Below are 13,776 nucleotides of genomic sequence, written 5' to 3' on the forward strand. Positions count from 1 at the left end.
ATACATTTTTAAAATTTTAAAATTAGATATAACTAATTTTGAAGATACATTAGATATAACTAATTTTAAAATTAGATATAACTAATTAGATTTATGTTTCATTCTATGTATTATATGGTTGAATTTTAAAATTTTAAGGCACGTGTATTTTTTTAGTTGTACCAAATATATATATATATATATATAAATAATTAATATTTTAAGTAAATATTTTAAAATTGTGGCTATTTTCAAGTAAATTTTTTTATTAATATTAATCAAAATTTTCAAATAAATATTTAATTATGATATGTTTTTGTTATATAATACATAGAATAAAACATTAATGGCAACATAAAAAAAATAAAAATAAATAAATAACATTTTGTAACTCGGCTAAAACGAGGAGGATGTTGTTTTCTTGCGGTGGAGCTTACCACGGGTCCGTTTCAGTAATTTGAATCATTCATTTTGTTAGACACTCCGTATATATCATCCAAAAAAATTTAAGTCGATCTCATAATCATAATTTATTCAATTTATTTTGTTTGTCACTACAAAAATAGATGATAATTGTGTTTTTAAAAATATACCATCTATTTTTATTTTTATTTTTATTTTTTGTGACAAATACGATAAATTAAATATATTATAATTATTGAATCAACATTTTTTTTTTGTGTGTGTAGATAAAATTTATGACATGTTTGATAAAATAAATTTAAATTATTAAAACGAGACTTGTAATAAACTACACGGATTCAAACGCTGCCTTCCAATTCAAATTATAGATGGTAGCAAACCTGCCTCGTAAAAATACCTGAAATTTACTTGATCTTCTCATTGATAGAGCACAGAATATTTGCGTAAAGTGGCTAGTAAGAACATAAAGATTTAGATTAATAAATGTTTGAGAAAATTTCTATGCCAATAATTTCAGTAGGAATGTGAACCCCTTTGGCGTGATTGGTGGGTTTTTGACTTTACTAAACTTCATTGAAAGGTTTGTGTGAAGAAAAAAAAAATTCCACATGGCAATGTTTGAACACCCTCTTACGAGGTTAAGGATTTGAAGTCATATATGTAGATATATTCACATATACATATATCAGTAAAGGGGATTTTTTTTAAGGCTCATAATATTAAGATTTTATAGCATAAATGACACTTAATATTTTCATAATGTCTAAGGTCACTCAATATCAATTCAGAGAAAATTCGATCTAGAAAAAATTCGATTCAGAGAATTTCTCTGAACATATCACAGAGAAAATTCCAAATTTCTCTAGATAGTGCTCTGCTTCCCCGTTTGGTAGAGTTGTGAGAAAGTGATTATAACTTATAGCCTAACAACTTATACCTTATAACTGTGAACATAAGCTGATTTTTGACTTATAAATTAAGTTTCTCTTCTCCCACTCAAAGAATAAGTTGATTTTTGACTTACAAAAAGCTATAAGCTGTATTGTTAAGCTGAACCAAACACATCAAAATAGCTTAAATTAAGTTAAAAGCTGAAATAAGCTGGAAATAAGCCCTACCAAACAGGGCTCCGAGGGTAGTGATATAATCCAGAGATCCAGTACCTATTAATTCAATCTACACTCTTTAATTCATGGACTAAAACATGGATTCTAAATTTCAATCAAGAGAAAATTGAATGAACACCCAAAGAAAATTTATGTCTAGAAAAAATTGATCATTTCAATCTAGAGATCAGTACCTATTAATTTCAATCTAAACTCTGTAATTCATGAGAGTAATGATATAATCCAAAGATCCAGTACCTATTAATTCAGTACCTATTAATTCAAGCTACACTCTGTAATTCATGGACTAAAATATGAACTAAAACATGGATTCCAAATTTCAATTCAGAGAAAATTGAATGAACACCCAAAGAAAATTTCAATCTAGAGAAATTTGAACATTTCAATCTAGAGATCAATACTTATTAATTTCAATCTACACTTTGCAATTCATGAGGGTAGTGATATAATCCAAAGATCCAATACCTATTAATTTAGTACCTATTACACTCTGTAATTCATGGACTAAAACATGGATTCCAAATTTCAATCCAAGGAAATTTGAACACCCAGAGAAAATTTCAGTCCAAAGAAAATTGAACATTTCAATTTAGAGATCAGTACCTATTAATTTCAATCTACACTCTGTAATTCATGAGGGTAGTGATATAATCCAAAGATCTAGTACCTATTAATTCAGTACTTATTAATTCAATCTGCACTCTGTAATTTATGGACTAAAATATGGACTAAAACATGGATTCCAAATTTTAATTCAGAGAAAATTGAATTAACACCCAGAGAAAATTTCAATCTAGAGAAATTTAGAGAAAATTGAAAATGTCTAGTAAATATCAGATGGGCTATTCCAAGATGATAAAATAATAATTAACTCAATTAATGTTGTTTAGTTAAACCAGAGAAATCCAATACCAGAGAAATTTGAACAACCGAAGAAATTTGAACCACTAGAGAAATGCAATACCAGAGAAATTCTAATGCTAAGAAAATACAATACCAGAGAAATTTGAACAAACCAGATACCTACCCAGTCAATTTTGGCAGATGCTATTGAATGGAAAAAAAAGTCTCCAATTTTCAAAACTCCACTAGGATTAGTTCTTACCTGGTTGGATGGTGCAGCTAAAGGAAACTCGGGATTAACCTTTGTTGGAGCTATTATGAAGATTTACGTGACAATCCAAGTATATTAGCTGAAAAGCACAGTTCACAAGAAAATTACAGACCCAAAAATGAGAGGAAAAAAAAATGTGAATGGTTTCAGAATTAGGAAAAGTTCACTCAGATTAAGGCATGGTTGTGTAAAATCGAAATTGTAACTGCGAAAAGAGTTTCTAAACTCGAATCTGACTTTCAGAGTTGTATTTGAATGGAAAACTAAATATTCGAGAAAATTAAATTGAGAAATAATAATAATTACCAATTGTTGAGGAGTCACCGTAAGGACTGTGCAAGGCACAAATTATCGATTTTGTTGAGTTTCTGCACAGAAGATTGCTTTCGAAGAGTAAAAACAATAATTGAACTACTACAAACTCCAAAATTCAAGAAAAGAAAATAAACCAACCACAAATTCACAATTTTACATATATGTATAGACATTCCTAGAGAGAAAGATTTTAATACCTACGAGAAGCAAATGAGAGAGGCGACGCTCTGTTACGAGAACCGATTGAGAAACTTGATGGAGCTGAGATGGCTGAAGCTACCATTTCTGCAACATGAGTAAGTGAGTGAGAGAGAGAGAGAGAGAGAGAGAGAGAGAGAGAGAGAGAGAGAGAGAGAGATGCCAACTTTGAATACTCCTTATTTGTTGTTGTCGTTCATGTTGGGAGTTGTAACGCCCTCAAAATATTATATAAATCAACCATTCACAAGAATCATAAACATAATAGAAACGGTATATTTCATTCATCAGGTTTTATATCACAGAAGGTATTACATATAGTTTCTAAATGCTAACAACAGAATAAGTGCCCTCCGGGCTTACATATTTCCAAGTTGTTACTTGGTTTCAACAAAAGAAGAGTCTTAACTCTTTTACATATAAAGCCCTCAGCTTGAATTTACATTTAAATACAAAAATGATAACAAAAACGGAGCGTTTAGCCCCTAAACCTCCAAAGCTAAGTCCTTGGAGGCGGCATGTCATTTGTACCTAAAAAATGGTTTCCCAAGTAGGGTGAGCCAAATCCTAGTAGAGGTATGCTAACCAGTATATAAGAATCAACTAAAATATGAGCATCTGATAAATGTGCAGTATTCTAAACCAACACACACATTCTTTTCAAGGTCTTTCAATATAAATAGCCAATATCTCGATTCATTACCATTATTTTATTTCGGGTAAATCAATTAACCAACTTCATAATTTTCAAACAACTAAAATGAGACTACAACTCAATGATTCACAGTTTAGTATATTCATCAATCTAACACTTCTATTTCTTGCCATTTTACGGAACCACGTCCGAGGGAACCAGCACCCACAAATAAATAAGGTTTCAGGACTTTCACTCAGGACACTCCGGCCAACTTAATTCTCAATGGAGTCCATCCCCTATCTCCTCCCAAACAATGGAGTGCATCCCCTATCTCCTCTCATACAATGATACATATACAATGTATTTAAACACGTTGTCATATACAATGACTTATCAATTCACATATTCAATGGTTTACACAAACCGTCATATTCAATGACATAATTCAATTGATTAGTTTCAATTTTCCTAATCTTCATGCATTTTCCACAACAATCAGAGCTATCCTCCACCGATAGCCCAAAACAGATATTTCTAAATAGATAAATAAATCTATCAACAGATAATTTATCAAATTTTCCATAGGTGAGTGATTTATCAATCCAACTACACCATTTAATCACAATTTCCCCCAATTTCATAATTCCCAAACCAATTTCATATTTCCATATCGATTTCATTATTTATACACAATAGTTTGTTTAATTCAAATTATGGCATTTTTCCCTCTTTCTCAAATATTACACCCAAGGCAAAAGTTCACCCATTATACACAAATAACCCCATTTTCAAGACCTCACATACACATATGGAGTCCAAAATAGAAAACCCCTCTTTCACAAATTCAATCCCAAACCGTAACTTCACCCAAACTTCCCAACTCCCCCATTTATGCAAAGATGACACATATCTAGGTTAAAACTCACAATAAAGAGTAGAACATCCCTACCTTAAATGGAGAAGCTCAAAAAGGAAGAAGGAGAAACTTGAAGATGCTCCAAACTTGAACTTTTTTGGATCAAAAGGAAGCCCACGCCAAACTCTAGCTTTTTAACAAAGAGAGTAGAGTAGAAGGACTCTAGATCAAGGAGTATTTGTAGAGAGAGAGGGTGTTTAGAGAGAGGCAGCCGGATTAGGGTTTTGAGTGAAGAAAAGGTCAAAAAGTGATATAAAATCAAGCTGTTGTGAACTGATATATGCGAGGCTCGTTCGAGCGACCAGACACAACAAGTGGCCTCGCTCGAGCGCAAGAAGCGTCGCTTAAGCTCACAATGCAAAGCTTCAGGTCTGCCACCAACGCAGACGCACGCTCGAGCGCAAGAATTCTCACTCAAGCGAAAGAACAAAGAACATACGTCTCGCTCGAGTGCAAAAGTTCTCGCTCGAGCGAAAGCTGCGTCTATGAAAGAAACCTGAAGACTCTCAATCCTCGCTCGAGCGCAAAAACCCTCACCCGAGCGAAGAAGCCAAAACCTGGGTAGTAACCATTTGCACCAATAGACAACAACCTATTCCAAACTCGGCCAACAAGTCCCAAAATTCAAATTTAAAGAATTAAAGGGAGGAAACATGACAAAGGCAACAGCATACGACCACAGAACCTAAGTCTGGAACACAACAAAGGTCGGGGTAAAACCTAGATTGCTATAACCTTCCCCCCTTAAAGAATTTCGTCCCCGAAATTTGGTACAAGTTTCAAAATTATGGTTATTCAATTCCTAATGTGCTTACTATTCAACATTCACCATCGTGACCCACCCACCGATCATTCCATCTCTTCACAAGAGAACAAATTCAAAACATATAACTTAACATATACTACCACTACTACAAATATAGATAAAGATCACACTTTTTTGGTGTGATGTATGTTTTTTAATCACACCTTTTAAGTTTTATTAAAGTGTGGTCTTTGGGAGTGTGATTAAAAATGGTCATTTTTAATCACACTTTTTAAGTGTCATTAAAAAATGCTTTCATCACACCTTTTAAGTGTGATTAATAATATTTAGATCACACCTTTTAAGTGTGGTTAAAAACATTTAGATCACACCTTTTAAGTGTGATTAAAAATATTTAGATCACACCTTTTAAGTGTGGTTAAAAATATTTAGATCACACCTTTTAAGTGTGATTAAAAACTTTAGTTCACACCTTTTAAGTGTGATTAAAAACTTTAGATCACACCTTTTAAGTGTGATTAAAAATATTTATATCACACCTTTTAAGTGTGATTAAAAACTTTAGTTCACACCTTTTAAGTGTGATTAAAAACTTTAGATCACACCTTTTAAGTGTGATCTTTGGAAGTGTGATTAAAAATGATCATTTTTAATCACACTTTTTAAGTGTGATTAATAACATTTAGATCACACCTTTTAAGTGTGATTAAAAATATTTACATCACATCTTTTAAGTGTGATTAATAACATTTAGATCACATCTTTTAAGTGTGATTAATAACTAATAAAATCTGTGATAAAAAAAGGTGCTACATATTTGAAAAATAATCAATATTATTTTTGTATGCACATTTGAATAATGTAATACACACTATATACTATATTTTGAATCATAACCACATATTGAATAGAATAACGTCATATATTTCATAAATGAAAATTAAATATTCAAAGTATATACAAAGGAATTAAATAATAAAAAATTAACTATGCTTATATATATTAAAAAATGAAAAAACTTAAAAAAACTAAGTTCTTTAATTCTTGGACCATATTTTGCATCTCCAAAAAAATTCTGACCTGAAAAATAAAAACACAAATTAATCCAGAAACCGCTGATGCATATGAATAAACTAAAAAGTTAATTCAACAAACCAAAATAGAAACATTAATTATTTCTGCTTGATCTTAATTCTTTTGGAAGTAATTAACAATTAGATGCCACAGCAGCTCAGTGTCAATGACATTGTAATTAGAAGGTCACTAATGAGCACAATATTTAAAAATGATAAATTTCAATACAGCTTGTGGACGATCTTTTTGTGAATATATATTATTATTACTGTTGAACCATAATTCTAGGTACCCATAAATAAATAAATAAAAACTCAAGAATTTACTCTTTTTTTGGGAGGGGGGGATACATTGCAGTTACTATCACCAGCACCAGCAGCAGGTTTTGAAGAAGCAGAAGCTGCATTTTCTTTTGCACCTTTGGAGGAAAAAGAAGAAAAAACAGCTACCCATTTCATGCATGTCTATCTACCAAAGAATAACTGCAAACACTAACAATTGGCACAAGCGTATAGAAAATCATAAAGAAAATACATTATTATCTCAAAATACCTAGCGAAGCATTGTAGCCTCAGATTCAATTCCTCCAACTCCCCAGCCAACAACTCCTAAGCCAGCAATCATATTTGTATGGGAATCAATTCCAACCACGCTATCAGGGTACAGAATGCCATTTGTGTAGAAAATAACCCATCCAAGGTATTCAAGATTAACTTGAAAATTACCAGAGTCACTTGCTAAATGCCAAACCTACCAAATAATATTATAGTGCTAAAAAAATGAGAAAATTTGGACTATGATTTACAAGAGGCTAGAGGTAAATGTGGCTTTACTCTGGAAGCCCCATAAATAGTTAAACATTGCAAACCTCATGTATTGAGCCTATACCTATCTAATGTTTTGGCCCTTTTAAGAGTAAACCATTCATACCACCTTAAGGTCAAATTCTTGCACCTTGCCATGAGAATTTTCCTTTAACAACAGTATAACATCTAGATATAGAAATACCCTTGATGCACTAATGATGCCAAAGTCTTACCTGGTGGACAATACCAGAACCAGGAGGAACAATGAGCATATTGTGAAAAACATTGGAACCCCACTTCAGAAAAACAAACCTCTCCTTGTTTCTCTGAAATTCAAGCCCCATATTTGCCTGCATTGCATTCACTTCCTGCCACATCAACCTGAACAGAATTGTCAATGACAAGATCCACTGGAACCTGGACATAACATTTATGTGTGTAAACAAATATTGGTTATATTAATTTATTAGTGTAAACAAATATTAGCAAAACATGCCTTAAATCATGATACAGTTTAATTGAGTGGCAATTATTTTTTACTATGTTTTTGGCTTAACTCCAACATTGTTACTGTTTTTATGCGCTAAAATATGAAATATGTTCACGAGGCCAAGTGGTTCTTCAATCATAACCATTAATTTGAAGGCATTGAACCATAGGATGGAATAGACATCAATCAAATCTACACTAGATTTCATTCAACGGGAGGAGCATTTTTTAAATGTTGAACCCATCTTTGTCTTTTCTATGTCGTCTATATATAAATATAACTTCAAGCCAAATTCAGCCCCCACCTTCCTAAAACTTGAGGGCCACAAACCACCAAACCTCTTATATTTTGAAGCCATCTTTCAACTCTCTTTCAAGAGACTACGTAGTCTTATTGGTTTTGAACGATATCAAAGAGAATGAGCAGGGTGTTTTTACCAGTGATGCAGAGAATCAAAGAGAAGTCTCCGAAGTGTGACTTAGCCATGAAAGCAAGTCATGACTCTGCTTCTACTTCTGCCTTCCCTTCTGGATCTTCTAAGCAGGTGAGAACGAATGTCGGTGCTTATAATCAATTGGCCTATAACAAAGCTGATAAGGATAGCAATGATAACAGATACAAACAAGCTGAGGAATCTCTCTGGACAGTGATGTATTTGAGCTATTGGGGTCCTAATTGAAGTGTTAACGAAATTCGAAAAGCACATCTAACTTCAGTGTTTTTTGTAGATGGTTTTTTGTTTTGAAGCAACCTTGTTGTACATAAGAGAGTTTGTGTGTGGATGAAACATGGCTATATAGTGGACTTCAGTACTGAATGAAGAACTCTATTTCTTTTCTTATTAGATCCCACGTATCCCTGCCATTATAACATAGTATATAGATTTAACATTGTAGCAGAGAGTAGTAGAGACATCATGAATATGAGATTAAGTGATCAAATAGTGTGCTTAAACAAAGATGAGCAAGCTTAACAACAAAGAGAGTAATGTAATTCAAGTCACAAAAAGGCACAAGCACAAAGATAAAATGTAGGATGCGAGGACTTGTTACTTGGCACAGACAGAAGTACCGGCTGCAAATCCAATTGAACGGAGAAAAGAAAAAGGTTTTCTACATTGACAACAAATAACAAATAGTTGTAAGGTATGATTTCCAAGAACAAGAGCATACTTAAAAGATATCCATCGTTCCATAACAAACTTCCAATATGTAAGTCACAGTTGTTCGAATAAATTACCAATCTTAGCTTGCGCAGGAATGAATGTGACTCACACTGATGAAGAATTGAAATGACTATATTTTTTCCCAAATACTTGAACATAGAAGCAAAAGAATGAATTGGAAAATTTCAATTAGAATTGTTAATGCCTCTAGCCTCTGGTAGATTTTCACTTGTAGTTGTTCAATGTGCTACTTTAAAACCATTGTGAAAGCAACCAAACATTTCAAATAATTCTGTTGCTTTACCACAATCAATTAGTGAATGTACATGACAATAGAAACTGAATTGCATACATTATAAACAGCAACATTCTAATGCTATTTCAGATCTTGGATTTATCAAGGGAATTGAAAATGAAATTAAAGAAATAAATTCAGCTTCTTCCCCTTTATTTTCTTAGGTCTACAAATCTATAATCCAAAGCCTAAATGTGCGTGCTAGCTTAAACTATGCAAACTTTTAACCAAGACTTGTATAACTCTTCTTCCTAGAGAAAAACATTGAATATATCACAATTATATAAATCTACCTCAAATACATCATCTATTTCTTCATGTTCACAACTTCTTGGCTGCTACTTTTCTCCAATTTCATCATATCAAACAAAGCACAACCAAAATAAATCCAAGTTTTGTGCTTTTACTAAATTAGTGCTTCTCTCTGTTTAGCTAATTTTGTTTGTCAAGGTTATGTATAAGTACACGACACACTCGACTTTTGCCCATCCTTATTACTGAGTGAACTTGAACCTCTAAACCAAACATTGACATACATATAAATTATAATAGACATAAGAGAACATGAATTTACCATTCCACTGAGAATTAGATTTCTGGAACTTGATTGAGCTGATTCTAGTTTTTCCATTACAACTAAAGACCACATATGGAAATCAAAATGTATGACCCGCAAATTAAATTCTATCAATATAATAAGGCATGTGCTTTGTAGAAAATAGAAATGCAGCATAAAGAAGAATTTTGGCCATCACATTAACAAACTATAATGCTTAGAATAACATATAATTTTAATCTCTAATGCTGATTATGAACTGTAACTAATGTTGAACATACTCTCAATATTACAAATTAAAAAATAATAAATAAATTTAGAGAGAGAGAGAGAGAGAGAGGAAAACATAAACCTTGCCTGCTCATTAACAAAGCGTGCTGAAACAGAATTCAATGAATACGAACTGAGTTTATAATCCCTTTGCATAACCTGCACAATTAGAGTGATAGTATAAATTTTCGGTTTTGATAAAATCTTCATGAATATACCACCATGAACCAATCTGAGAGAGCATAGAAAACAATCCCAATGAGCATAACTTGAAGCAAATCAAATTGAACTCTCTCCATTAACTGTAACTTCTTTGCTCTCCCTCGTTCCATACTGTCTATAATCCCACAAATATCAAAAAAGTAAACATCTCAATCCTACACATCACATCAACATCAATGGTAGGAAATTATTATTAATTTTTTTTCCCCTTTCCCCTTTTCAAGCTCCATTAGTTGGGTCTTTGACATCAAATTTTGTTTTCCATTTGTTTGTGATCTTCATTTATAATCTATTTCTAAACTCCAAAACCACTAATTGTCATTTAAATAGTTTGTTTTCATGTCGAAGGACACCTAAAATTTGACATTGTTCGTGATTTTTTCGTAACTTTCTGTTATACGTCGAAAATGCAGGAACTGACCTATATTTCTTGAAACCTGAAAACGAGGTTGCATAACCCTCAAGATACTTTCTATGCTTGGTCTACTTCTCATTTTAAGCTTTGTTATTCTCAATTTGGAACTTTTATGCATGAGAACTCCACAACAATTGTTCCAATTTCAAGATAGCAACAAACCAGTAGAAAGGGAGGAGAAAACCAAAGCAGAAAATCAGCAAAACAGAGCAGAAAATCAGAGAATATGAAGGACAAGAGAAGAAAACTAGAACCTGGAAGCAAAAGGAAAAAAATTAGCAGAAAAAATGACCTAACAAAAAAAAATAAAATTCTGAAATAGTGAGCTGGAAAAAGAAGAAATGGGAGGAAATGAAGAGAAGAGAAGAAAAATAATGAGGTTCTGCCCAGATATAAATGTCATTAGGTGTTCAAGGTAACAAGCAGCAATGAAGACAACCATAATCAATATCTATTCCCAGAATTTTGACATAACCAGAATTAATTCAGAAACTCTTACATGTTCCCTTTTTAAAAATTTACAAATTTCAATTAAACCCCATTTAAATTATGGCCCATTCCTACAAGTTTGGGTAATCTAAGCTGGTTCATGTTTTCTATGCTATTTTTTGTCAAACATTACAATACACACCCAACATAAGGACTGAATCAACAGAATATCCAATAGAAAAACAAAACAACAAAACAAAATCAAGTGGGTCTAGAACAAGAAACACAACAGGCCATAAAAACAACAAAACAAATCAAAGTGGGTCTAGAACTAGAACCAGAAACACAACAGCCAATAAAAATAAAATAAAATAATAAAAAAATAAAGAAATTTAGGAGATGTGGTGAAGGTGGTGAATACATATACGTGCATAGACAGGACTATACATTGCTTTGCGAACGGCTAGGGCTCGTTTGCCCTTTCCAATTTAAATAGACACAAGCATCCTCCCAATTTAAACAAACTCATGTAACACACTCTAGAAGTTCCCCAAATGACGCACAGTAGCAAAAGAAACTCTCATAACCATTATAAAAGCATACCGAGGGATAGCAGCATTTTGATTTTAAAGGGAAAAAAAAAATTGTTGAGAAAGGATTAGTATAAAATCAAGGATCCTTAAATTAACTTGTTGCTAGATCAACAGTCCAACACATCAAAAGCCACATGCACCAAAAAGCAATCTAATACATCTCAGAAAAACGTAGTTCATAGTTCCAATTATCTCATCGCATTCAATGACATGAAACAAAATCGTAAAATTAATTTCATTACAGCACTTTAGCACATAACTTGGAACTGTTTCTTAGTCCATCAAGCAAGGCAACATTAGTCACTTGTGATGCACAACACACCTCTCCAACAGATATGCCACCAAAGTCCAAATATACACACAAGCTATAAGAACCCCAAAAATCATTGCAATCATTTCAATATCATTGTCAAGAGCAAAAAACATATTGGCATGCATAATAAAATAAAATAAAATTACATATATTCATTGTCATTTGGAGTTCATGTAGACCAAAGTTATCATCCCAGTAATATGTTCATACTCATTCAGAAACTGATTAAAGATACAATTTGTTCTCAGAATGGGATTAAAGTAAAATTGAATCAATTTCTGCAGATTGAAGGCTTCAAGGCATTCAAAATGAAAGATTCTAAAATAAATACATTTTTTTATAAACAGATCTAAAATAAATAAAAAATTTTTATAAACAGATCTAAAAATAAACAGATCTAAAATAAAAATATATAAACAGATATATTTATATATATATATATATATATAAAATAAATTTAGAGAAAACAAAAAAAAAGAGTTTGAAGAAAATCCTAGATCGAAGCCCTAGATCGAAATATATATATACACTCAGATCGAAACCCTTAATCGAAACCCTATATACACTCAGATGTATATATATATATATAATATAGACATATATATAAACCCTAGATCGAAATCCCTAGAGAGAGAGAGAGAGAGATACCTAAACAGAGAGAGCACTGAGCAGCGACGGAGGAGAGCAGCGGCGGTGATGGAGGATCCGCGGTGAGAGAGAGAGCAACAGCCCCGTCGTCGTGTGTGTGTGTGAGAGAGAGAGAGAGAGACGGGGAGGTAAAACGGTAAACGGCAGAGGTGAGGCGGTAAGGGAGGCTCGGTGGTGACAGAGGATCGCCGTCGGTGAGAAGGGAGGCGCGGCGGTGACAGATCAAAGAGAGAGGGAGAGACCAGCGGCGAGTGTGAGAGAGAGGGAGGAGCGCCGTATTTGGGAGGTTGAATGTGTGTGTCTGTGTCAAACCTAAACAAAAATCAAGCATATATATATCCAGGGACAAAATCGTAATTTCAGCTAGGGGACTAAGCGGGGCGGTGGCGGTGCCGAGGTCGGGGGGCGGGGCCGGGGCCGGGTCTGAAACACCTATCCCCGTCCCCGTCCCCGGCCCGGATATCATCAGGGATGAATTTTTGAATACCATTCCCGGCCCGTAGGGGATATTTTTCGGTAAATAACCACTGAATTCGGGGTCGGGGGATCGGGTCACCGTCGGGCCGGTTTCAGATTGCCATCTCTAGATGTGGGTAAGGATGAGGCATGTTTGGGCGGGAAGGTATATATTTAGGATTGATATAAAATTAAAGGGGTTATCTGAGCCATTCATGTGAATACACAAATGAATCCTGACTCTTGAAATGTCCTAGTAGGACAATTGTGTCTAACACATTTTCAAAATCCGTTCTGCTTTAGGGTGGATGACGGTGGCGGGTGGGTGGTGGTGGTGGTGGTGGTGGGTGGCGGGTGGTCGATGGTGGATAACGGTGGCGGGTGGGTGGTGGTGGTGGTGGTGGTGGTGGTGGTGGTGGCGGGTGGTCGATGGTGGTGGCAGGTGTGTGGTGGTGGCAGGTAGGTGGCGGGTGGTGGTGGCGGGTGAGTGGGTGACGGTGGTGGCGGTGGGTGGGTGGATGACGGTGGCTGGTGGTGGTGGTGGTGGCGGGTGGTCAGTGGTGGTGACA

At 34.0% G+C, this 13,776-nt stretch overlaps 1 protein-coding gene across 21 annotated transcripts; it reads right to left on the minus strand.

The window, feature by feature from the left end:
* Positions 1-6,378: 6,378 nt before the first annotated feature.
* LOC114259303 (uncharacterized) lies at positions 6,379-13,049 on the minus strand. Of its 21 annotated transcripts, none has more exons than XR_014351042.1 (4): positions 12,752-13,049; positions 10,219-10,290; positions 8,283-8,703; positions 6,379-7,772 (listed from the first exon to the last, which is right to left on the minus strand). XR_014351042.1 is itself a non-coding variant. In XM_082906433.1 (3 exons), exons 1-3 carry the CDS (start codon positions 7,778-7,780, stop codon positions 7,004-7,006), a joined length of 276 nt encoding a protein of 91 aa, XP_082762559.1. In that variant the 5' UTR covers positions 7,781-8,276; the 3' UTR covers positions 6,379-7,003. The 21 variants fall into 21 exon arrangements, 1 of the variants encoding a protein (XP_082762559.1); XR_014351037.1 differs by having other exon boundaries at positions 8,283-8,957; XR_014351043.1 differs by having other exon boundaries at positions 10,214-10,290.
* Positions 13,050-13,776: the final 727 nt, after the last annotated feature.

This window comes from Camellia sinensis, chromosome 14 (genome assembly GCF_055761805.1).
Source record: "Camellia sinensis isolate YWXY chromosome 14, ASM5576180v1, whole genome shotgun sequence".
In the NCBI taxonomy this organism is placed as follows: Eukaryota; Viridiplantae; Streptophyta; class Magnoliopsida; order Ericales; family Theaceae; genus Camellia; species Camellia sinensis.